We start from the raw sequence: 27696 nt of genomic DNA, 5'->3' as shown, positions 1-27696 counted from the left end.
AGTCCGTTTCGGTACATATTAATATTTATTCTTTTTAGTACATTTTCTCCGGATTTAGTACTTTTTGTTTCATGATTTAGTACATCATTGCATTTTCATTCTGGCAGGCCTGATTGGACTTCGTCATGACTTTCAAAAAAAAAAGAAAAGTTAATTCCATCTTCCACCCTTGTTTCTAGGGAAATCAATCTAAAATTTTTCCATTTCCTGGTGTTGATATAAATCTCAAAATTGTTGAAATCTCTATATATATATCGAAATCATTGACCTCAAATTTATTGAAAAGTTTATAAAAAAATAGTATAACATTCACCGAGACATAATCATTTTGTTAAGATAACATTAGACTAGAAAAAAGCAACAAATTAATCAGGCGTTATTCTTCAGATGATGCATTTGTTTTTCAACTGCAGGGAAAACCCATATATCTATCTGGAATACCCTGCTGGGAATTATCTTCACTTTGACAAGAGAGTTTTCGCTGAGCACGTTATCCTGTCTCATGAAGAATATAGAAGGGCTTTCTTGCAACTGTCATATCGAAGCTCTGTTCACCAAGATATCATAAAAATAGCGGGTTTATGCAACTCGCTTCCTAAGACTAAGAACTAATAAGAGTTCGACCATAACAAATCAATGAAACTCAATGGAAACTTGACTAAGGCTAAGGACTATGCCTGAAAAGTTGGAAAATGTATATGAAATTAATTTCAAAAGTGTAGTACTATATCAAATGATGAAGAATAATTGGGGTTATGTTAACATGTGAATACATAAACTGGACACGTTTCTTAGTTACTAGTTTTCAGGTTCAGTTCTTAGGTATTATTGCATAAACCCGCTTTAAATATGAAGTAGTCAAAAACGTCCAAAGCCCAAGTATAAGTAGAAGAAGACCTGAAGAAGAATTCAAACTGGAATGAAAAACCTTTGCACACAATTTTAAATGATGACCATTCAAAACATTTTTGTCAATATCAATCATTCATAATCAATCATAATTACAAGCATTCTTGAAGCATTTCAACTTCGAAGCCAATACTTTCGAAACAACAAGTATGCTTTGAAGTTGGTAGTTACCCATAATGTAGCAACACTTTGACTTTCAATGGCCTATGAAATTATAGCATGAATAATTTTAGGGCACTCATTGAAGGAGCGATATCTATTACAACTTAGGTCCAGCGTCACATTTTTCTTTTTGTTATGGTTTCATTTACAACTTGTTACTTTCCTCACAAATGAATGGGATCTCGTTTTTCACTGTACTCAATGATTGTTTACCACATTTTCACCCACAATATATATTGGTGGTAAACCATTTGGAATCAATATCAATAAGGAATAATCTGTATAAACTAGTGCAGGAAATCAGATTGTTGGAATGGGCTTCACGAAAGAGATGAGGAAAAAGAAAAAAAGAAATAGGCCCATGAGGCTGCCTGCAGTAGTTTCCGAACACTTAGACGAAATAGACAAGTCAAACAGCCCCCAGGAATAGCAAAAAAACCAGTTGTACTTCTCAAAAAACTTGCAACCATTGCAATTTTAAAACAATGAATATTCTTTTATTTATTTTTAAATCTATAGTAATGTACACTAAGGTCAAGACGTGCACATTTATGAGCATGTGAATTTGTGAAATACGGTATTCATAGTAGAAGACTGAACAGTTCAGCACTATCTACATGAAATGACAATTTGTGGACTATTACTATACCTACATGAGACGGATTCATTTATGTTATATGTCTAGTGAATTATAACATTTACACATACTAAACATCCAAAAGACGGCCGTTATAGGCTAAATATTACTGACTGAACGAATTTGAAGAATTAACGTCAATTTTTATTTCCGTTTTCATTTTCTGTATACCTACTCTTTCAAAACTGATAAAATCAGAACTTATTTAAAGAAATCATCGAAATCTCGTTTCACATTGATATTCCATGCAAGATCATCAGAGTTAGTATTTAAGGTTTCCAACCTGTATTATTAATATTAATGTTGGCTTTGTTTATTTCCTTAATTATATAAACGTCTTGGGAAACCAAAAATTTGAATATTGATGTTCTTTAATCAATAACAGGAAACTAATTTCACTTCATAACAGAGTAGAGATTTTACATTTAACAGAACAAAGCTAATTGATAGAAGAGGAGCATGATTAGTTCCGTATTATTTCGTCAATTATATAAAGGTCTCGGGGAACCGGAAGTAAAAAGTTCGATATTGATATGCTTCAATCAACAATAGGAACTAATTTCACTTCAAAACAGACAAAAGATTGTACTTTCAATAAAACAAAGCTAATGGATAGGAGAGGTGGATGAAGGCTGTTCAGCCACTATGTACCAGGTAGGTAATTTAATTTGGCATTTGATAGAATCACTTCCATATTAGTTTGGGAACATTATTTCTTGACCTATTCATTTTGTGAATATGTTTAGTACATTTCTTATTAAAACTAGGTAATAGGAGCTAATTTATTTTCTGATTTTTCATTAATAAACACGACAATAGGAGATGAGTTATTACTTGATATAAGCTTGTGACGTGCTGCGGAAAATTTTGATAAAATCAAAAAGAATAAAAATGCAAACATTTACTTACATTTTTTATAAATTCTACATTAGTTAGATCCGCACACGGCAGCAAAATGTCCTGTAGCACTTGTGAATCTATTTTTAATCATAGCTCAGTTTAAGGTATTTTTAGAAAGCAGCCGAAATAAATTTAGAAAGATGTATAATAAATTAATGAAATGAGTCTAGGATAATTCATGAATTGTCTAAAAAAATTCGAACCATACCCATATGAGTCTTTGATTGATTTTTGTTGAAATTTTGAGACATTACTACACAAATAAGTACTTATATTTTCATTTAAATAACTATTAAAACACGTTTTTCACATCAAAACAAAATACTGTTTCACAACACACGTTTCACTAACCAAGTTAGCATCATGAGATGACTAGTTCTATCAGTCTCAATTGTAATAGTTAATTTCTTGAATTGAATTTTGTCTAAGATGCATTAAATTCATTTAGATTATATTAGCTATTCGATAGCGGGCTTACTTTTACTGTTTTATATTATATTAAATCATGCATCCGTGGTTCAAAAGCTCAGAATTTCAATTCTAAAAAATGTGATATCAGAATCAAATATAAGGCAAGTGGGTTTTTATTTTCATGAAGAAAACATCTGAAACTGCCAATTTATATAATATTGTAAGGCATCCGTGTTTCATAACCTAAATTTGAATTCTAAAAACTGTGAAAGAATAATTAAATACAAGACCAGTGAGTATTTTAAAACCTGTTTTAGTTTCATTCTTCACTATCATGTAATACTCCATATTTTTTTCAGATTATTTCGAGAAAGCCATTAATTTTACTAAGTGCTTCTTTCGACTCTTTCGGGATACCTAGGTAGAGAAGTAAAAAATATAACGTTCTCAGGCTGTTTATTCTACAAGGACGCCACAACCTCTAACGTAGTTGTTGCATCTCTCTCCAAATAATAGAGGGGAACTCTGAAGCGCTGAGCAGCTTCAGTTTGCAGAATACTTCTGGCATATACCGATTTTAGTAAAATAAATTTGATCGTCAGAAAAGAAATTACAAAACATTATTTAAAGTTTAAAATATTAATAAATATATTAAAGGTTTATACTTTTCTTCAAGTAACATATAAAATAATCAGATGTTGACTTCAGAATGCCTCGGAACAGAGGACACGCAAACAGAAGTTCAAGTTGAAGAGTGGGGATAGGTGATTTCTTTTTTCATTTGTTTTTACTATTTATTTCATTATAGATTTTATTGATTTTTATATCTATTTGTTTCAAATAATATACTTCTGATTACCTGTTCGGCCAACCATCATAATTGCGTTTTGTTGCTACTTAATCCTGATTCAGATTGCGTGATTCCCGCTAAAAGTTACTCGCTAGTTCTGCTCGAAGTATTCCGATCGAGAAGAAAGAGATTGAATAACATATTAAGAGTGGTTGATTTCGATGAAATTATTGTAGGCAATTTTACCGGCCATATGCCAACATATATGCTTCATTAGGGCCACTTAAGAACGTTTACTATTTATGAACTGAATAGCATTGGCCCGTGGCCAGGAGAGACTAAGTTTGCCTGGACTCCTATTGCGCCAAAAAATGTTTGGTGGGATGATATAATTTCCGATTCTTCTGATAGCACCTATTAATAGATTCAATTTCTATTTCACTTTTTTACATGCTTTTCCCATGACAATTCATCATTTATTAAGAGTCTTAAATATTTTTTGTTTTCAACTTGTAAAATGTCACATTCTGATGTTATAATATAAAACTGTATTTGGTTTGGACTTTTGAGGCACATACATTTAGTTTTATCCCTTTAAGTATTAATTTATGTTCAGTGTCATGTAGATTTTGTCAGGCAAAGACTGAAAACATAAGAAAATTTTCATATGAATTTTGTTTGCCTCGACAACTTATACCGAATTGTCAAAACATTTTTTCCGACCGTATGCGATATTATGACTGAAGAATCCAAATATTTCAAGTTTTGTTAATGTTATTGGAGGTACCTATTTTTGCAAAAAAATATACTTTTGGGTTTCTATTACCTAAATAAAAAAAATTTTGGATATTCCCAACTTTCGGTATGACCAAGTGAAATTAATTTCTGCTTTTTATATGCAGGAAGTAACTTACGACGAATCTTCCAAATGGAAAACTTTGCACAGGAGTCTGATGGTTTAGTCACATAACAGACAGCAGTTACATGACACAACCTCAACATTGGGTTTAGAAGAAGAACAATAGAAGAGATGGGAAAAAGCCAGAAGATATACAATGACCTGAATTTGGTTTGGTGCTAGCACACTTACGGAGGTTGACAGGATTGGCGGCAAATGTCTATCCCAAGCAATTGTATCACAAGTGAAACAGAAAGAAGAGACTTACTGGTCTTACCCACAAGTCAAAGATAAGCTGTACCAACTTCACGGAAGTAGAGTAGAAGACACTTCGGCATTAAAAAGGACTTTGACTCAGTCAAATTTCACAGTAATGTAGAGAAATGGAGTTAATGATGCGATCTTTGCACTTCAAGAATGGGTACAAGAAGTTGAGGGAAAATGTCACATCTGTCGAGAACCTCTTTTGAGAGAATTGAAGTAGACATATGTGGATCTTCTCCTGTGACTGATCTATTTTTCCAAATAAATGGCCTGAGACTGTCCCTATTCCAGGCTGGTAAGGTAGCAGAGGAATTTGTGAACTACTTGGTTGCTAGACATGGAGTATCTTTAAATCTACACTCCAATCAAGGGAAAAATTTTGAATTGGATTATTGCAGAAATTGATGCATTTGGAATTAAGAAAACACACACGACTCCACTCTGCCTACAGTCAAACAGAATAGTAGAACGATAATAAAACAATCAGCCAGTTTGATTCAGAAAACCAGAAAGATTGGAACAAATCCGGTGTTGCCTTACAACTACAACCTCGAAAGGGTTTGAACCCACATCAAGTAACTCATTTGACAATCATGAAGTTAAATAACCTAGTGTATACGATTCCACTGTCAATTTCAAACAATTGCTGATTTTCTTGTAAGCCTAGCAACTGAAAATATTCAATTGGGATTAGGTATTATTAGTGAACTGTAAGTGTATATACTAGCATCAAAATATAGAAGAAACACCTTGTTAGGATGATACAAACTAGGAAATCATAACAATAATAACAATTGAAAATATTTTATTCTATTAAATAAGTATTTCACAATATACGTGACAATTCCATTTCAATTAAAATGTACTGTTAATAAATCAATTGATAGGAAATAATTATTACTACTGTCTTGGTCACAATAAAAAAGTCCATCAACCTAATAATAAATTAATTTTTGGTATGTTTGATTTATACTTTAAGAATTTACAATATATACAAGATAACATTCACGATAATTACATAATAGTTAATAACACAGCCAAAAATGCTGTCAACTATACAGAAAAATACAGAAATCCAACAGAGTATTTCTTGCTTAAATAAACGATATGGAAAACAATAGCTCTCAAAAGCTGTAATTTTTCAGTGATCATTCAATAAAATAATAAATCATCTTTTGGCACTTAAAAACTAAAATTAATAATTGAAAAAATCACAAAAATATGAAAGTAAATCCAATGGTACTATTATAATCCCACAATTATTTATATAAAGAATAATTTCTTTCATTCTGAAAATCTCAAAATATTTGTAATTAATTACTACTTGTGAAACGATTAATTTTGCAGAAGTGATTATACACTTCACTGATAACAAAATAGATTTTTTTTACTGAAAATTATATAAACGTAATTTTTGAACTTTCATCTTCAAAAAATTACTTGATATTTCAAATTCAACAAAAGATTACTTGATATTTGATGTACACCTTGAACTTATTCTACAATTTTAAAAATATCTAATGTGAAAAATTACTCTTCAAGTTTCAAATAGAATATATTTCAATTTCAATCACGAAAATATAATATCATATATGTCAATGTAGGTACTTTATTATTTTTCTAAAAATTTATTTATCTGGTGTCTAAAAATATTTTAAATACCACCTATACTTTTCCGTCTAAATGAGAAATGTTACTGAGGTACAGTTTTTCAAGGAGAATTCCGTTCTCCTAATGTTTGTTTCTAAAAACAACGATTTCTGTATTCTTTTCTGACTTAACTATGGTCTAGTCTAACAATAAGTTAAGTTTTGATTAGTCTAGTTTCTTAAGCAAAGCAAAACTCTGTTTACGATGAGCATTTCTGAAACAATAAGATATTGAAAATATGTCATCCGTTCATATTCACAATCTACATACTCGTTCCCTAATAACTGGCTTCGTGCCCTGCTAAAATGTATAAGTCATGACCTTCTTCATTGGTCAGTGTTCCAGTTCGAAGTAAATTACTTTCTAGCATCACAACTCTGAAAAATAAAAGTTTATGAAAATTATCATCAAAATTAAATTCATAATTCCATCAAACTATATTTCTCACAAATCAATATATGTAAACTATTTTTTAAACATTTCAAGAACTACACGCAACAACAGAAAAGAAATGCAACAACAAAACTTGTTAATTACTACTAATTACCTATGTTGGTAATTGATAATTCTCAATGTCGATAAGTATCTTGAGTAGTTATCGACATTGAGAAATTATATGGTCGTTATGCTCAGTAAAAATAAAATACATTCGATTCAGAAAAACAGAGAAGAAAATTTTATTTGATCAATCCTATTTTAGTTTACATTTTTTGTACAGTTTTACACAGTGTTCTTAAACCAAGTAATGAGTTAATTTCAAGTATAATGCTTCTCTTTCAACACTCCGGCATTCGCGATGAATCTAAAAGATACACATGCTGATAATTTTTTTATCACTTTTTTTTTCAGCCAAACCAAAAAGTTCCTCCAGCTTTACTTCTTGTTCATGTACAAGGTTTTCATTCACATTCTAGATTGTGAATGTAAGTATGACTAGTTTGTGATATATACAGGGTGTAACTAAATAAGTGTAAAACACTTAAGGAGGTGATTCCTCATCGAAAAACAGATAGGATCTATCATATAAAGAAATTTCATTGGAGCATCCCTTGTTAAGATACAGCCCCTTAAAGGGGGTACATAAAATTTGTATAACAATTTTTTTCACAAGCACTAAAAAAGTTACAATAATGAAATTAACCTGTCGTTTTGTACTACCAAAAAGACGTTTAGCCAGAAATTTATTTGGTTTACCTCATGGTTGTAAGGGGTGGAAAACGCAACCCCTAAAATTTATTTCCAATGTAACTTTTTGTCTTATTATTTGTTTACCATTTAAACATTTATTCCCGATAGCCTGTTTCATTCTAAACAAAAAATGTCTCGTGGGTTTTTTGCCCAAAATAAACCAGTTCGCAGCAAAAAATTATTCTAGGAACAACTACAGAGATACATCGTCATAAATGCGAAAATACGAAACTAATCTATCTAGTAGGTCGCTATTAGCGATAGTGACAATTAAATTGGTATGACGCTGTCAGTTTGTGAATTTTCGAAATTGAATTAATACTAATTGTGTGTTGTTGTTCTGTTTTTAATTTGTTACTTTAATAATTCACTTGTTATTAAAATGGCATACACAAATGAGGAAATGGCTGATATGCATTATGTTTACCGTCTGTTGCAGGGGAATGGGTTAGAAGCTTCTAGAAGATATACTGAAATGTATCCTCAACGACAGCATCCTTCACATAGAATATTTGCTCGACTTCATCAACGATTACGAGAATATGGTTCATTCGACAAAAGAACGCAGGATTGTGGTCGCCATCAAGAAGTACGAACAGCACAGCTTGAGGAAGCAGTACTTAATTTGATTGAAGAACAACCTACTACCAGTACTAGAAAGATTGCTTTCCAGCTAAATGTTGTTCATATGATGGTATTTCGAATTTTAAATGAAGGACTCTTATACCCTTACCATCTGCAACGAGTACAGGCACTGTTACCACGAGACTTTCCGAACCGTCTTGAATTTTGCAATTGGATGCTGGAAATGATTAGAAGAAATTGTGACTTTCTGAAGACGTTAGAATTCACAGACGATTGTAGTTTTTCTCGGGACAAGATTATTAATTTTCATAATTACCACATATGGGCTGATGAAAACCCTCACGCTATTGTCGAAAGTAACCATCAAGAACAGTTTTCTCTTAACGTGTGGCTCGGAGTTATTGGGGATGATTTAATTGGGCCTCATTTTCTACCTTCTCGATTAAATGGTGAGGCATACATTCAATTTTTAAGAGAAGTGCATCCAGTACTGCTAGAGGAAGTTCTTTTGGGCGTCAGAAGGGATATGTTTTTTATGCGTGATGGGGTTCCCGAAGTCAAATAGCAGGTCAGCATATAACTGAAACATATGCAAATCAGTGGATAGGTCGAGGAGGACCACAGAACTGGCCCGTTCGATCCCCGGATCTCAATCCTCCCGATTTCTCTATTTGGGGTCATTTACAGCATTTGGTTTATCGTACTCCTGTTCGCGATGTAGATGACTTAGAAACCGCATCATCGATGCGTGCAGGGTAATCAGAGAGACTCCTGGAATATTTGAGCGAATACGTGGCCCAATGCGCCGACGTCTAGATGCATGCGTATTGTCTGAAGGTAGGCATATTGAACATTTACTATGATTTCTACATGTTGTGTGTTTTGTTATTAATAAATTAGTTTTGTTTATTACCCTTCAATCGTTTAATGCAGGCACTAACTATAAAATAACAATAAATCCAGTTCGTATTTATGAAGATGTACCCCCTTTAAGGGGCTGTATCTTAACAAGGGATGCTCCAATGAAGTTTCTTTATATGAAAGATCCCATCTTTTTTTCGATGAGGAATCATCTCCTTAAATGTTTTACACTTATTCAGTTACACCCTATATATATCTAAGAAAATAAATGTATACCTATGTATCTCCATATCAGTTATCTTAAATGAAACTCACTTATCCGATCCCAATAGTTTGTATGTTCTAGAGGTATCTGTAATCTCTTGAGTGATATCACCGTTTTTCAAAGACCGTCCTTGAACACCATGCTTATGAAATGCTAAAACGCTATCCGGAAGACACACTTAAACAAAACACCATCAATTTTCTCTAACACATCTCTAAGGAGAACTACTTACGAATACTTTCAATCTTGAAATCAAATCTCAGCTCGGAAACTTGTTTTTTGTTCATTTTCATCTTTCCTTGTGGATTTACTATCCTAATAATATTATCGTAACATACTAAAATTGAGTCTTTATCAAGTTGAGTAACACATGCAATGTCAAGATTTTCTCTTCGGGGTATGACAGTCGCTGTGCCGTCCATGTCTTGCAGTTCATCTGAATGAAACCAGCTGGCACCTTGAAATGAAAAATCAAGTTGTGAATAATCCGATAAATGATTCTTAGACTTTCAACATGCCAATTTTCAGAAAATAAATAACCTGAGTTCATGTTGATCAAATCCAGCTTGAAACGATTTGGTTGATAAGCCTGTTTAATTGAAACACAAACCATAGGATATTCCAACTCTGGTGTTATTATCATTTCGAAAACATGCAATGGATTTGGAAGGACACATTCTACATGCTGAAACAGAAAATATATTTTGGTTTTATATGAAAAGAATAACAACTTTTTAAAAGTACAACAAATTATTTGAGTTCACTTTATATTTTGTTCAACTAAATTATCCTTATTTACACTATTTTTCGGGTTTGAAGGCCGAGTCATCGGAGAAAACTTAGGATGTATAAACGTCTGAAGAAGCTATCCACTCGCGCCAGTAAAATTTAAGGAAGAAATTCCAAAAATCGACTGCCTACAAACCCGAAAAATAGTGACGCTGACAGCTATTTGAATTCTACTCATTCTAATATCTCACCTTCAGAAGCATGAATTTATTGAGAGGATCATACCACTGCATCAAATAAATGCCGCTGTTCGTAGAACCACATAAATATTTATATCCGTTATAGGGATTACGAGCAACACAACACCTCAACGTGCCTCTGGTATCAGGTACCCTAGTAGTCAATGCAAATTTCCTCGGAACGAGTCTCTCTGGCATCCGATTCATGTGTAGACTAAACCTATGTGATTGCTTATTCTGTAGTGCTAAGAGATCGTGTCTATAAAGCTGCGGTGTTTTACCTGGGGAAAAATAGTGAGTTAGTTAAAAAAGACCTAGAGAATTATATGCCACGAGAGGCACCAAACTATGTTCTAATGACATCTAATTTTGAAGTTTGGTTTTGTAGTTTTCGTGAAATTGACTTTGAACATATGGTATTACATGTAACAAAATAAAAAATTTGTGATATGTGATGGAATGTGTCAATACTTGATGAATATCTATGTTAAGGTATTTAAAAATTACTTTGTTCAATTTTCACTCAACAGTTTACAAGCTTTTTGGGCATTTTCAATACTAACTCCTAGTTAGACCCCTAGACAGGTTGAAAACTGAACATGATGTAGGGGTACAAATATTTTTGGTACATAACCAAATTGGAAAGTGGTTCTATGACATAAACAGAATTGGGAATATATACCCAAGAATACAAATGGGTAAAACTTCATGAAGGGACCGTCTGAGAAAAAAGCCACTATTGAATTCACTAATTGAACCCGAACAATACTCTGTTGAAGAATAATAAATTATTTTCTTATTAGTCAGTGGGTTATGCTTGAAGACAGGCAGTAAACAAATCTAAAGAAATGAACTTTAATTGTTCAAGCCAGTCTTGGATATACCTACACAGAAGGTTGAATGGACTGACACCTATAAGAAAACAACTACTCCCCTGGCCAATCCAACGCCCTTCGTGATATTAGCCAGGGGAATATTTGTTTTCTGAGAGGTGTCAGTCCATTCAACCTACTGTGTAGGTATATCCGAGACTGGCTTGAACATTTAAAATTCATTTCTTTAGATTTGTTTACTGCCTGTCTTCAAGCATAGCCCACTAACTAATAAGAAATTTTTCTTCCTTATTCAGAGGAATCGGGCAAATTTCGGATATGCAGTTGGTTAGTACCTCGTCCACTAGATGGAGTGACATTTTGTTGTTCGCTCCAACTTAGGACGAGGAATGAAATACTCTGAAAAAATTTCGATTTTCAATTATGGAATATCATTGATCATTGACTTTAGGTCGATGATGGCCACTATCTTGCATTGATGAGTGGCTAATGAGCCCAAAACCTGTCTGCAAGTGTTCCAGTTACAAAATTGAAGGTCGACTATTTCAGTTGTATTGCCAATGGCATATGCAGGAAATTTTCTATGAAGATTCCTGCACTGACGCCTGTCGGATATAATCCAACACCCTTCGTGGTATTAGCCAGGGGAGTAGTTGTTTTCTGCTAGGCGTCAGTCCATTTAAAGTTCATTTCTTTAGATAATAAATTATTGTGAAGCCACACTAGTTAAGGACGTAAGTTTATAGTGTGTAATGTAGCGTAGTGAATTTTTCTATCCAGAAAAAAATTGTTTCAAAGAAGATTATATAGAATATTACAATTATACAAAATACTGTTATTAAGACAAATGTCTTAATAACAGTATTTGGAGTTACCAGGGGATAGTGCCACTTAAATGGCAAATCGACCTGGAAAAATGGTCAGATATCTGTCTGATCTGAACTGTTAGAAAAGCTCTTGAAAAAAAACTGAATCATGCAATTAAAAAAATGAATATGCACATTTGATATCATGATTGACTACAATAGAAACTCTGTTTTAGAGAAAAAAGTCGCTTGTTTTCGTAAAAAAAAACCAACAACTTTGAACAAAAAGTAACAGATCAGGTAACAACATAATTAAGAAAGGGAAATGACAAAATTTTTACCTGATAAAGTCATAAGAACATCTTTGATAACATACATCCACACTGTACGTCTATTATATAGCTGGTCAATACAAGTTTCATGAAGTTCGTTCAGATTGAGGTTGTAAATACCCTCTTCGGCTCCAATGAGAATGTGTTGATCACGAGTATCTGGATTAATCCAAGAAGCAGTACAGTGAATTCTCAGTGGACAACCATTGAATACCTTTAACAAAAATGATTTGAAGAAATTGACAGGGACAGATTCAAAAACTCACTTTGGAAAAGCAAGCACCCATGTGAACTTTAGGAGTAGGAGGTAAGCCATTACTGGGAGGTCGTGGGGGTGTATGTCGTCTACGATGTTTTCGAGGGGGTACAGGTGGACACGTCACCCTATTGGAAGTGCCATCTTCATGATTGTTGGTTGTATCATCTGCTCCTGAAATAAACAAACATGTTACCATATCATACTTTAAAAATCAATACACGAAAAAAGTAACGTTCAGAGTAAACCAGAATTCGTTAGCAGTCCAGAATGCAACAAAAAGGGGAGAGGTATCTATTCAGACTTTTTTTCTTTTATGAGCCTGAACCCATTGTCTGATTTCGTGGAGTAGTTACAAACCAATAATTGACTAAACAAAACTAAATAAGACAATACAAAATAACTGCTTGAATATTTAAATTTGGAGAAACATGCAACTTTAGTGAAGATGTCACTTTCTAATATATGTATATTTTAATTTTTTTTTGGAGAGCACTAATTAAGATCTGGTCATGTATAATAGTGAGCAAATTATTAAGGTATTAAAATAATGAAATTTCTAGTTTTTTTGAGAATTCTTCTATTCTCATAGATTATAAAAAAAATTATTGATTATCGGAGATTATGAAGCAGGTCATTCTAAGACTTCAACACACAAACCTTGATTTAGAAATGAAAAAAACTGACCACTCGGTGTCTAACAGAGGTTTTAACTGGACGTACAAGGAGTAAAAAATGTAAAGCAGTGATTATGGTTCTGAAATCACCAAAAATGTTCAAACAGATGCTTTTATCCAAGATACAGAATATTCAAAATGGTCTGAAGACTCGATGGATCTAAAGGATAGATTAAAACTAAAGACTATCAACAATCTCAATAAACGACCACCTGATGTACTTTACAGAAAGAGACCACAAACATCAAAATTTATGTGAAGTTTACTTCAAATTATGGCTACCTTATCAGTAGGGCAGCCATAACTTATTTGATTGAATATCAAAAACATCATCAGTGTCATCAAAAACCATACAATTCAAAAATATATTGTTAAAGCACCCGAGAAATAATAATAATAATATTTATTCAGTTGGATCATCTATAGATGACATTGAGTTTTGTCAAAACGTGTACAAATGATTGAGTTTCAAAAAATAGAATGCACAAGAATGTTCAAAAAGGTTTCCTTTTTCAATTCACAAAATAATTTCAACTTACCATTGACTTCTCTATTTTCCCTATTACTCCTACCAGTCCGGCTACTATCACTAAGAGACCTCTGCCTTTGACCATTGAGATTCATCGAATTTACTAGTCCGAATATCTCATCTACCGAGGAATGTCTTCGAGGAGAACCATTGAAAGGGGACTGTTCGTTAGTGGGGCTTGAAGGGATGGTGTGAATATCACATTTTACCGTATTTTCCGGATCCTGAACAGGCAGAGTAGCTCTAGAAAAAAATAATTATAAATGGTGAATGTAAAGTTTCCAAGTGTTTGTGTTAATTATGTATCAGATTGATTATAAAGTTGTGGTTAAACAAAACTAAGAAGCTGCAAACTCATGCTCAATTTCATTTGGTCAATTTGTGCAACACTCCAGATCATTTTTATGTTGATGGAAAAATTCACACAAATCACATCTTTCCACTCCTCATAATCTCTCCGAGTCTCCTTTCTATTACAAGTTAGGTTTTATACACACTCTCATAAATAAAAGAAAAATGAAAGTAGTCGGTGAGAAAAGCCGATCATAAAACTTTGAGAACTTACATTGCAATAGATATACAAGCTATTGAAAATTCCAAAAAAGTAGGCATGTTTCTTTATATTACTCTAGAACTGAAAAAAATTAAAGAGTGGGAACTTTATCTCTATTATTAATACCATTTTCAATAGTAAAAATAGGGCTGAGCATAATGAGCATGTGTTAAGAAACGAAACTATCTTGAAACCGGACGGTTAAATGAGGACCCTTTTTTTTAGTTTTCATTTACATTTAAGTTGAATAATTGCTAATCAAATAGTAATAGCGTTATTATATTTTGAAGAAACCTTTGACACACTTGACAAATTTTTCAAGGTTTTTGACGTGCGTTTCGCTAATCAAGTTAACATCATCAGTAGATGACTAAGATTGAATCGTATGACTATGTATCTAGACAAATGAATACACTAAGTTAATTCCTAGTATTTTGATTTTCCTCCTAGTGGTAGTTGCAAACTGATTGAAACCTAATCTCTACCTATTTTATACTTATAATGATTTCTATCTATGCTTATTTTATATATAAATTACAACAATCAAACATAATACTAGTTGATATTTTCATCAAGAATAATTTTTGGAATTTTCCATGAGGCGAAATTATTTTAGAAATTTTTATTTAACAATTACTGTATTTTCTATATCGAATGAAAATGATTAATTAATTATTAATGATAAGAGCTGCAGTTTCCTGAGTCGATATTATTTTCGGAAATTTCCACAAGTTTCAAACTTGTGAAACAGTACAATAAACATTATCTAACGAAGTACAGACATACTAGAAACTACTACCTTATGGAATTTACAATAATCAGTCATATTCTGAATTATTCAAACAAAAGAAATGGAAAAGTCAATGACTGTATTACTTACTTTGTAGTACACTTTGAAAATTATTCAACATGACCTTCTCTTCCTGTCAAGATATTTCACTTATTTGAAAAGTGATTTTCAAGAAGATTGGCAAATTTTTCTTCTCTAGTATATAACCTTTGCTCCCGATGAAGCTCATTCAACTTAATGACTTATAAATGAGGAATATATGAAAACAAACTTTTCTATCTTTGAACTAATTGTCAGATAAATAGTAGGTCGTTTTAGTAATAATGATATCAATTCATAATTATTTTGATAACAATCAGAATTGAAACGTTTTATTAAATAAAGGTTAATAACCCAAACACTAGTGAATCATCAGAATTAGAAAACTACTTTGCTGTTCAGTAATAATTAAATTTATTAATAAATATACCTTACTAGTTTCAAAATTTATTAACGTTTCGAGAAAATACATATTCACGAAAATGGTTAAAATAAACTGAGCAGATATAATACTCACAGAAAAATGAATATAAAATAAAAAGGTTCACAAAACTATTGTAAAGATTTTGTGGAGGCGAACAAAAACTCAAACATTTCTGTCACAATTCAGGCTATGGAGATTGGAATGATCGTTCCTCATTAGCAACATTAAATAATAAACAAATCCGATTTGAAAGGCCGTCTAATAGACCAGTCACAGCTCTCCGCAATATTTCTTAGAATTGTTTACTAAAATTTTAAAACTAATTAGAACATTTCATGCGATATAACCAAAGCCTATCGTGGGTTTTTATAGATCATTTTCTATTCTCTAAATGAGCAGTATTATTATGTCAATCTAGTATCAATATCTAAACCGATGAAAAGTTACTTGATGAGTTATTTTTTTTTGTTAAATGGAAAAAATATCAATTTTACATTTCAATAATGACAAATTGTTACATTTACTTCCGTGTGTGGTCTTCAGGCTCTATTGAAATGTTGACTGGTCTATAAGATAAAATACTGATCAAATTCCTTGCCTTCTTCTGTCACTTAAAAATTTGACCTCATAAATTATAGTATTTATTATTATTACAGCAGGGAGAAACAGATGATTCAATTTCTGGTTTCAGTCACAAGCAATAACAACAGAGAATAATTGATGTGAAACCATAATAATCACTGGAAATTTCAATTTATTGATTCAATCAAGAGTAATTGAATCACACCTAATTATAAAAAGACATATTTTTAATTTATTCACTGTCAATGTAAAAAAGCAGTGTTTACCGTTTTGTTATCTAACTTATTAATTTTTTCTCGTTTACGAAAATAATGATGAAACTCTGATTTTGTTATAACCACCGTCATAAAACATCAAAACTGATGTGTTTCTATGTGACTATGTGACATAAATGAATTGATTATATTAACTCTAAAGTATATTCCAATACGAGATTCAGCGCATATAAACAATGATCGTCGCACATAAACAATGATCGGCGCATATAAACAATGATCGACGCGTATAAACAATGATCGGCGCGTATGAACAATGATCGGCGCGTATAAACAATGATCGGCGCGTATAAACAATGATCGGCGCGTATAAACAATGATCGGCGCGTATAAACAATAATCGGCGCTTATAAACAATGATCGGCGCGTATAAACAATGATTGGCGCATAAAAACAACAATCGGCGCATACAAACAATGACCACCGCGTATTCGCCTCGTGGCTTCCTGAAATCTGCAATGGTATTGGTCAAACGACCATAAACTACTACGAATGCTCTTAACAGTTTTGATGCAGATGCGTACTCAGATTCAGTGGAAGTGCATCGTCGTTGCATCCATTTTATTGAGTTCAGTTGTGTTGTTCAAATTGCATATTTTTAAATGCCATACCTTTTAGTTGGAATATTGTTTTATTTCAATACTTTGGAAGTATATAATAAAATTAACCCAATAAATTAATCAATACTGGAAATAGTTTTTTTTTTAATTTGATTGGTATTTATGGTTATGAACTATACGAGGTCTGTTCAAAAAATAAGTTGAATTTTCGTTTTCCTCAAAAAATATTTGTTTTTTCATCAATTTCTATTTCGCCTCCTACAAAGTAGTCCCCTCAGATATAATACACATGTGCCAGCTTTTTTTACAATCCACGAGGCAGTTCTGATATGCACTTTTTGGTATGGTCTTGAGCCCTCTCAGCGATTCAGTTTTTATCTCCTCAATCGTCGCAAAACGCCGTCCTTTCATGGGTATCTTCTATCTTGGGAACAGAACTTGTTTTTCCACAATATGGACATTTTCTTCGTATTGCTTATTGACCGTACGACCATGTGGCAAGAACTCCTGATACACTACGCCACAGTAATTGAAGAAAACAGTGAGCATAACCTCAACATTCGATCGAACTTGGCATGCTTTTTTAGTCTTGGCTCTTCTGGGCTGTTACTTTGGGACGACTGGACTTTGGTTTCGATGTCATAACTATATGCCCATGATTCGCAATTTCGAAAAGAGCTTCGCTGCCACACGCTTCATGCCCAAAATTTTCGAAAAAATTGCATGGCATGAGCCAACCGATATACCAACATCACCAGCAACTCCTCTAATAGTGATTCGATGATTCGCCATAACAATTTTCATCACTTTCTCAACATTTTCATAGTTTATTGATTTGCTGGAGCATCCAGCGTCGTCATTCAAAACTCCTCAGCCTTCTTTGAAAAGCTTGTACCACATTTTCTGGCTCAAAGTACAATCACCGTATGCCACTGTCAACTTCTCAAGTGTTCTTGAGCAATTAATTCCATTATTTACACAAAATTTAATGCAAATTCTATGATCCACCAACCCACTAAACATGCTAAGCATCTGAACCTGTGAACATGTTTTATACGAGTGTACCAACATGAAAAAAATACGCTAATTCAATGTACGTAGCCCGCGAAATTTGAACATTTGCCTTATTTTTTTGAACACATCTCGAGTGTCCATGTTAAATAAAATTTTATCTATAGATGGCAGATTTTGAAATAGTTGATGAAAATGGAGGAAGTTTGCTACTTCAAATTTAAAATTTTCTGGCATTACGACTATCTTTCTCAGATATTACAAAAACCCATTAATTCAGTGATAGTAGTTTCAGAAACTTATCATTTTATGCATTCCATAAAATAATCAGCTTCCTTAACAGTGGATGCTTGAATAGACTCATTTATTTTGGAACTGATAAACCTGATTTATTAAAAAAATTACGGTCTTTGTGGTGGTTTTCTAAAAGTATTTTGATGATAATAAAAGAATTTTCACATCTGACAAAATTATAAAATTCATTCATTTCATCCAATTAGACCAAAATACTTGGGTAAGTGTTGGCTAAATTAGCACAGTAAAGATAAAGCCTTCTACTATGCTATTAAACTGTTCGTTAACTACCATGCTGGTCGATGAAACTGTCACAAGATTTTTTGGATCCATTCTTAGTCAAAGGTTCCAGTTAAATCTATCTTTGGTTGGCTATTGAATGCATATAAACATCTCTGAATTTGTATAATCACACTTTTTGGCTTAAAAACAGAATAACATTTATTTAACCTTCAAGCTATCCTTCAAAATATTTATTAGATTACTCCATTCCAAGAATTGTAAGGACTGTTACTGGATATAAACCTAGCTGTTTATACTCGACTTCGCATTAAATACGTTTGTATATATGTGAGTCAATGTTAGAATGATGAAAGGCGAGCATAATACGAATGATCAAGGCTGGGTCTCCCGATTCATGAAAACTTGTCATATTGAATAATATTTTCCGAAGTGAAAACCTCTCAAGCAACTGAAAGTATCTAACATTACATAGAGTATCATACATTACATATGTAGTTTTTCCCTTTGTATGATACAAAAAATTCAAGTACGTTTTCAAATACATTCAAAGATCCATTTCTCCCTTGTTATATGTATGATTCATTGTTCTGAGATTGCATTGTTTCATAACTTTTGAATCCAACTTTTTTTAAACTTGTATGAGAAATTTCATTACCGTCTTTTAGAAATTATTCTCGCATTATTTCAACAGTATTTTCTTGACAAAATATAATCACCTTCAAGACATTGGAAAATATTTAATTTCACACTTTTTTTGTAGGATAATCTATTTAAAACATTTAAGAATGGTGTATGCTATGAAACGTTCTTAATTTTCATGAGAATCCATTTCAATTTGATACCCTTAGTTTGCTATATACTCTCAACATGCAAACATTCACAAATCACGGGAACACATAATCAATCATCACTTTCAACAACTTTCACATTCATTATTCAATACTGATCTTCTACTCTTCTACATACAACATGAAACTTACTGTTGTTCGTATTCCGTCTGGTGATATTTGTAGCCTCCCCTAGAATAATCAAACAACATTTGAGCCACTTGTGAAAAAAATAAGCAACCTTTTTACCCTAAATGACCGTTTCCCATTTTGAATGTCAAAACAAAAGCCGTGTGAAAGCGTTAATAAAATGTGCAGCAAACAAAAAAAAATGAAGCAGGATGAGTGGGGAGGTTAGTTAGCTGATGGAAAATTTTTGAAATTACCTCATCATTAATTCTTCGTCAATGTACTGCAATAGACTCCTAAATAACATACAACGAATTAAAAAAAGGTTGTCCCAGGTAATAGTTACAAAATTGAAAAAAAAAACAAACTGTTGTGTTAAGATATTAGCTTTTGATTCCCAAATGTTACTTTCATCTATATTATCATTGTTAGATTTTTAATCAAAACCAATCAGAGCATTAAACTGCTCAATTTATTCTAATGACATAGAAGATAACTTTTCTTTCAGTTTACCGTTTTGACTATAGGTAGATAGATTCTAGAATGTATGATATAAAACCTTAAAAGTTGTTCCTGAAATAAAATAAAGCGTAAAAACCTAATCCATACAGCCAATTTTTGGCACTGCTTAAAAGCAATAAATAAAAATAACAGAAAGGAGTTTCTACTGATACTGTAACCATTTAAGGCCTAAAAAAAATCTTGCAAATACCAATAGGACACATGCAGATATTTTGTATGGTCAATAATAACCCTTGTTTATCGATAGCCCGTTGGTTAGCGTGAGAGGATTGTTCAACTCATTCATTTGACTGTTATATGAACGTTGGTTCGATCCCAACTGTGGGTTGATTGATGTTCACTACGTTCGCCCTTCCCGTGCTAGGAATCGGATGTTGAAACGTAAGACCTCGTTAGTCTTTAGCTCGCAGACTTAAATACACTTTTGAATACACTCAAATTTGGAGTCAAAATTCGAGGTGGTTACGTGGCATGAAAATTTCTGTGAGTCAATTTTAGATTTGGAATTGTTTGATGGCATAATGTGAAAATATCCAGTGTCTACACCAAAAATAGATGTGATAGAAGGTGAACGTTTCATTGTAATGATGAATAGAATAATTTTATTGGGATTTGAGCGAAAATTATGAAATATGCAATGTTTATTAAACCAGAAGATATCCACCTCTCAAAAAAAAAAGATATTGATACAGTGACGCCATTAACGATTTTTAAAATATCATGATAGTAGTGAAGGTTTCCAGAAGCGAGGAATATTTTCCAAACAGTTCAATTAGTTCTACAATTTATTCAACTGTTGAGATATATAAAATTAACATGATAGATACTCGATTAGCAAGTAATATTTTCAAATTTCAACTTAAAAATCAGCAACAAACATGTAGTTTTATATGAAGTGGAAATATATGGATGGATATGAAATAATTTTTGTTAACTGATAAATGGTAAATTGATAAATGTCATTTTCTGATTTTCATAATACTGCATACCAAATAGTTGACCACTGACAATGCATAAAAATATTAGAAAATATGCATCTGAATACCGTCTAATTACAGAAAAACTATGAAGAAAAATCATTCTATGCAGAATTATGCAAATAAGTTTTTTTATATCAACATAAATGACAGAATACATAAACAAATGGCTGCCGAGTCTGAGTCCACAAGAGTCCAATGAAAAGAAGAAATTAGATAAAGCCAATGTATCAGTATTTCTCAAAGTATCATATAATTTTCGAGAGTTTTCAGGAATAGAAATCAGTTAATTTTCAGTGGCTATTAACAGCTGTTGGCCCTAAGGAAGGAGGTAATAAAAAAGCAGTAGAATCAATAAAAACAAAAGCTACTCAGGTAAAATATCACACATTCATAGGATCTATCCCAAAGAAACATAAAAAATAAATAGCGCAGTCAAACCTTGTCTACTAAGGAAAAGTTAATATCAGCTAGCGGCAATTATGTTCTTCATTCAAAGCAGCTAAATACACAGAAAAATGAAAACTTCTGAAAAAAATGCAATCAGCTGAACAAAAGTACAAAACTGCAAAAACAACCACAATCCTTCAAGAAACCAACCTAACCTCAAAGACATTTTCAAAATTTGCGATCCAGTCATAGCTTTTCTCTCGGAGCTGAGAAAAAAATTAAATAGAATAAGCTGAGTTTTCATGAAGCCACCCAAGAAAAAAACAGCAAAACAAGCCCATGATCAATAATACTGTTTTGAAATGATCCACATTCTTTACAACAAAATATAATATTAAAATCTAGTTGATATATTATTGTAACAAAAAATGCAGATAAAAATTTTATATTTTGAAAAAATAATATAACAAAATATAATATTGAAATCTGGTTGATATATTATTATAATTATAGACTAGAATATCGAAACTCACTTGACCAATTCATTGAAACTTTTCACTACTAATTATTTTTACTAATCAAATGTGCATTTGCCTGGAATGAATATCAAAAAAAATGTGACAGTTGTGATAGCTAAATACTACGTGTCATTTTATGATTTGATACAATACTCACTTTTCTCTATTCAGTGAGTCGAATGCTGCCCCTATACCACATTTTTGATTTTGATGCTCCACACAATTATGTACACTCGTCACGTTATTCATGATGTCCATCAAATCCCATGGTTGTGTTGTATCCTCAACGGTAACGCCTGGGAGTTCTAGGATCGAAAGGGAACAGTGAAATATTGAGTTTTTGAAATGTTTTAAAGAAAGTACCTGTCCTTTGTAATGTATTATTAGCTTCATCTATACGATCAATGTCTACATTTGAGAGAACAGCATTCTGCGGCTTTGGTCTAGAAGTCAGTCGAGATGGAATTCTTTGGGGTACATTTGGCACAGCCTAAAAACAAATATTCAATTATAAAAACAACAACTAAAGGTATCACATAAATCTACTGGAGCACTGATTTTTTTTAACAAATCCAAATAACTACTAACTCTTCTCAAAGATAAATTGATGGATGTAACTGTTACTGTGTGGTAGGAAATCATAATGAAAGAGAAATTAAACTTTCTATGTTTTTTACCACATTAATTTGTAACTAACGTTACTACAGTTTCGTCCTATACGGACGTTTTCAAACTTATACTTTATTATATTAATTTGAAAATGTCCATATAGGAGGAAACTGCGGTAACGTTAATTACAAATGAAAGTGGTAAAAAACATAGAAAGTTTAATTTCACTTTTCTTCATTACTTCTCAAAGATATTGAAGGAAGTTAACTAATAATGATATTACTCACCCCATCTTCATCTGGTTCATCAGTAAACATGTGGGAAGGATTATTAACTTTTTGTAGCAATTCTAAGGCCAGTCTTCTGTGCATATCTCCTTGGAAAAAAGCATGCTGAAAAAATATGTAGATAATTTGTTTTTATAATCAAGATAAATTGATGAGGCACCTGCAATAGCTTTTCTGCAGTAGGTCGTTTCTTTGGATTTTTTGTTAAAGCCACTTTCACAAAATGGTGAAAAGTTGGGCTCCTGAAAAATAATAATGACAGCTTATTAGATTACTTATTGATTATTCATCATTACTTTATCATAAACATTGGATGTATACTCTGTTTTCATATGTCTGCCACTGTTGTGTATTTTTTAATTTATTATTAGTCAATCTATATCAAGTTAATGAACAGCAAAATTAATTGTTAACCACGTTCACCATTCCTTCAAACTTACTCTAATTCAAAATCAATTCTTCAATATTAATACTGTTTCGCTTTCTTGATAGAAGATGAGAAAGACTTTCAGACAAATGAATGAAATTTCGGAAGAGTTACAACAATTCAACCTGAATATTCAAAAAATGATGCGTCAAGCGTCATCAGAGTTATAATTCAGAAGTCAGCAACATGGACACATTCAAAAATAAATTAGTATTTTGCATATGTACTTTAGCAACAATTTTGACCTCTGGGTTAGGCAATTCTACTATAAGAGCTTGTATCCAACAAAAATACTTTTTCCACACGCCAGAACTTTTCATTGTTCGACAGAAGTTCCAATTTTACCTTTCAGAGAGAGCTTGTGTTTAAAGGTAAAGCAAAACATATCTTTGTTGCAATGTCTTTTGTCTTTATTTATACCATAGATACCTCTGCTAGGTACCTGTCTGTTTAAAATCTGTTGCGTCTCAATTGTCTTAAAATTCATTTTACAATTTTGCCTTATCTAGTAGTCAGGTAAATATGATGACTAAAAATATTATTTCAACAAACTATATAGTAAACTATGAGGTATTGGTCCACCATTGCAAAAGAATAGCACCTAAAGGCTGACTTTCGACCAAAAGAGGTCAGATGTCAATCTTGCTGAAGTGCCCATCAGTAAGTTGAGGACCACTCGGAGAGCGGTGGTGGATGGAGTGGGGTATTAGGTTTTCCTCGCAAACTAGCTGGGGGAAAGCTTTTACTGTTTACTTAGAAATAGGCATAGGCATATAGATGCCTGTTGTTAACCTGTCTAACTAATCTCAATGAACTGAAGTCTATGGAATGGTATCATGAAGTGCACAAGTCATTCTTGGCATTCATGACATATTACTTCCCAGAAAATGAAAATTAAAATAAATTTTACCAGAAATGTTACTGCATTTGGATAAAATTCAGATAGAATTATACAACTTGTCAGTAGCACTTTTTATTATTAATTTTGTCTATATACTTTGAAAATAAAAAAATATCTGAATTTCAAGTTCACGTTGGATGATGTTCAAAATCGCAGACAAATATCTAAATGTCAAAATCGTTATCTTTACGAATTGAGTGACAGTTTATGCTCATACAGTACACTGGAAGTTGAATTTCACTTGACATGAAATTTTCCTAGTTCAGCTTCCATTCTCAGGAAAGGCAGCCATGTAAATATTTCAGTTTTCATTAACTTTCATTGAGTAATGGCATTATTTGAATTGGGACAACAGCAAAGTTTTCTTTTTATACTAGAAGAGAAGTATTTTGAGAGTTTTTTCAGAATAGATTCTTTCCTAACTTTTGAATTCAGAAAAATGTATTCACTTCAAAACGTGAACTGCCCAGTAATACCTAATCTAGGTGAAATTTTGTTATCCATCATTATCAAGCTTCGCTTCATCTTCAAATACCAATGAAATCATTATTTTCATTCATGGAAATGAATCCTGAAAAATGTTCATTTATCATTATCTTTATTATTATCAATCCTTCTACGGTTAAATTGAATCAGATGATGCAGGTGCCATCAATTCAACCCAGATAACAATAAAACACAATTAGACATTTCATATCAAATCAGGATAAATATATTCTTATCTAAGATTTCTATAAAACCACTTGACAGGTACTCGTTAATTGGTGAATTTCGTAATATTCAAGTGGAAGCCAAAAGTACACTTTTTAACAAGTTGAAATAGATTATAAAAACCACACTTTTTTTATCGATTATAAAAAAATCATGAAATTATAAAAGGCAAAACCAAACTACGTTACTTACCACCTCTCTTTGTCTTTCAACGTTGGAGGTTTGAATCCACTCTTGGACATGAGGAACAATGCTCTCATAGGATGCAAGTCGAACATTGGTGGCTGAAGTTCAGCAAGTTCTATGGCAGTAATTCCAGTAGCCCATATATCACACAACTGGTTATATCCACCTTTACGTTCAACTGCAGCAACCTGAGAAATAAAAAAAAGGTTGAGAAATGCAAAAACATAAAATTTTAGTTTATACCTCAGGTGCCATCCAATATGGAGTCCCAATAAAAGATTTTCGTTTATTGATTGTTGCCGTTATTTGAGCAGACACTCCAAAATCTGCAAGCTTTACATCACCACATTCTGTTAACAGAATATTGGCTCCTTTAATGTCCCTATGCATTTTACCCATGTTGTGAAGATATTGCAATCCATGCAATGTCTCTCGGCACATGTATGCTATTTGATTTTCTCCTAGAGGACCCGTAACTGCAAAAAATGGTAAATATTTGTTTCATGGTTTCACACCAGTTCTTAGTGTCACGTATCTTCATCTGCTAATCATAAATCAGAAGTAAATTAAAATGAACTATTTCAGGAATTAAAACGTTTGGTAATGAAAAATAAATGAAGTCGCAAGTGAATATAATCAATTTTTCAACTTTTGAGTGGTGATATCTCAGTAGGTAGGAGCGGCAAATTGTGAACTTAAGGTTTGTGATCAGAAGGCAAAAATACGTAAATATGACAAAACCTAGTGTGAAACGTTGAAACGAACCTTTTTTTTTCAAATGATTGGCCGGTTTGAAAACATTTTAAACAAAAATACAAACTCACTGTGATATATATCCTGAAGTGAACCTCCTCCACAGTATTCCATACAAATCCATAACTTATCTCTTCTTAAATAACTACCGTAATAAGCTATTATATTAGGGTGTCTACAGTCTCTCATCATGAGAATTTCTTGCTGGATAATGGCAAAGTCATCTCCTAAAGAACAAAATAACTTCCAAAACCATATGTTTAGTTTAAATTTATAACTCACCAGGTTCTAGCTTGATGACTTTTATTGCAGCTAAATCATTTGTTGAAAGTCTTTTCGCCTAAAAAAAAACTTTTATAAAAGAGTTCATTCAAATAAATAATTTGGATTACCTTATACACATCTCCATAAGTTCCACTCCCTATCCTCTGAATTAATTCATAATCATCCTGTGGATTTCTTCTGGAAATATCCGAGCTCAATACCCCTTGAGCCATTTTATTCAATTTGTTTGCTCACATTGTTCGTATTCTAGTTTTAAAATAAAATAAAATGTTTACGTGAATTTGACTTTGACAGCAAATGCTCTGATGGCAGACATATTTCAAACATTGCTACCAATTCCATTCATGAACAAAAAAAATAAAAAAAACCCTATGTTGATTCTTTCAAGTGATTGAACAGGTGTACATTATTGGACATTTGCAAATAAACTAAACTAGAATGAAATTGATTAACCGTCTTGTTAAATCATGAACGTAATAATTATATTTCAATTGCTCGTAATGAAAATAATAGTGCGGTTAGCGAACAAGAAATGTTGTTATTTTTAACCATAGCCGGTGACAAGGTTTGGATTGAAGGAGTAAATACAGAGCATACATATACAGGATGTTTATTAAACATGCGGCAAAAAAAATTAGGGACTATTCCTTGGACTATTCTAAGGATATGATGATAATTTTTGATAGGGCGCTTTGTTTCGAAAATACGGGGAGAAAAATAATTTTGACAATAACAATCTTGGTAATTTTAAAATTATTAACGTAGCCGAAATGAAAGTAAAGCGTACTACACTGAACCTACCAATTAATAAAAAATGTAACAAACGCTACCTCAGTTTCAGGAGGATGTACCATTGGTTACAAGAAATGCAATTTGGTTTATGCACGATGGTGCACCAGCGAATTTAAGCATATTGGCTCGAGAGTTTTTAACATATCGCTGAATTGGTCGAGGTGGACCTCACTTATCCTCGATCACTGGAATTAAACCCCCTGGATTATTTCCTGTTGGGCCACCTAAAGTCATTAGTTTATAATACTCCAATGGAAGATTTGAGAAATCGGATAATTGCTGGGTTTAACACAATCAGAAACGATCCTGGTGTTCGGGAGTCGATAAGGAGAAAATTGGATTCTTGCGTCCGAGCGGAAGGTAGTCATTTTCAACTGTTCTTGTAGATTAAGAAACATTACATGTAATTTTTGGTAATAAATTGTTATTGTCGAAATAATTTTTCGCTCCGTATCTTCGAAACAAAGCGCCCTATCAAAAATCATCAAAGGACAAAATATCCAAGTCCAAGGAATAGTCCCTTAATTTTTTGCCGCATGTTTAAGAAACACCCTGTAAATCTTTTCCCTTTTCTAATTTGTGTAAAAACTTCTCCACATTAACATTGATTTCCCTGTGATCGGTAGAGTAAGGCTTCATATTCTCTACTGTGCCACAATTGACCACGATCGTTTAAACTCGTATCTGCTG

The 27696-nt window shown here is 32.4% G+C and overlaps 2 protein-coding genes and 1 long non-coding RNA gene across 8 annotated transcripts in view; 1 reads left to right on the top strand and 2 right to left on the bottom strand.

Moving 5' to 3' along the window:
- The window catches only part of RyR (Ryanodine receptor), a 41492-nt gene extending 37595 nt beyond the window's left edge, over positions 1 to 3897 (bottom strand). The window contains 1 exon segment of the mRNA XM_074171959.1: positions 3879 to 3897. The gene's annotated coding sequence lies outside the window, so the exon portion shown is untranslated.
- Positions 148 to 6146, top strand: LOC141481032 (uncharacterized). Its single transcript, XR_012464707.1, has 3 exons — positions 148 to 3311; positions 3379 to 4592; positions 4712 to 6146. It is a non-coding gene; the product is annotated as an uncharacterized lncRNA (long non-coding RNA).
- Positions 5760 to 26563, bottom strand: hppy (MAP4K3-like protein hppy). 6 transcript variants are annotated; one of them, XM_074171953.1, is made up of 21 exons: positions 26322 to 26563; positions 26212 to 26269; positions 26001 to 26156; positions 25420 to 25652; positions 25183 to 25364; positions 23112 to 23193; positions 22952 to 23056; positions 22419 to 22545; positions 22213 to 22360; positions 21753 to 21803; positions 19906 to 19944; positions 19673 to 19711; positions 13932 to 14164; positions 12726 to 12889; positions 12469 to 12673; positions 10501 to 10769; positions 10061 to 10205; positions 9753 to 9977; positions 9571 to 9697; positions 6892 to 6998; positions 5760 to 6835 (listed from the first exon to the last, which is right to left on the bottom strand). In XM_074171953.1, exons 1-20 carry the CDS (start codon positions 26424 to 26426, stop codon positions 6899 to 6901), a joined length of 2793 nt encoding a protein of 930 aa, XP_074028054.1. In that variant the 5' UTR covers positions 26427 to 26563; the 3' UTR covers positions 5760 to 6835; positions 6892 to 6898. The 6 variants fall into 6 exon arrangements, with proteins under 6 accessions (XP_074028054.1, XP_074028055.1, XP_023020689.1 ...); XM_074171954.1 differs by lacking the exon at positions 19673 to 19711 and having other exon boundaries at positions 26322 to 26562; XM_023164921.2 differs by lacking the exon at positions 21753 to 21803 and having other exon boundaries at positions 26322 to 26562.
- Between the last annotated feature and the right edge of the window lie 1133 nt (positions 26564 to 27696).

Source organism: Leptinotarsa decemlineata, unplaced genomic scaffold (genome assembly GCF_025532065.1).
Source record: "Leptinotarsa decemlineata unplaced genomic scaffold, Ldec_3_MD MMD2_tig00000035_RagTag_RagTag, whole genome shotgun sequence".
Classification (NCBI taxonomy): Eukaryota; Metazoa; Arthropoda; class Insecta; order Coleoptera; family Chrysomelidae; genus Leptinotarsa; species Leptinotarsa decemlineata.
The sequence above is the reverse complement of the archived record's forward strand: the minus strand, read 5'-3'. Positions and strand labels throughout refer to the sequence as shown.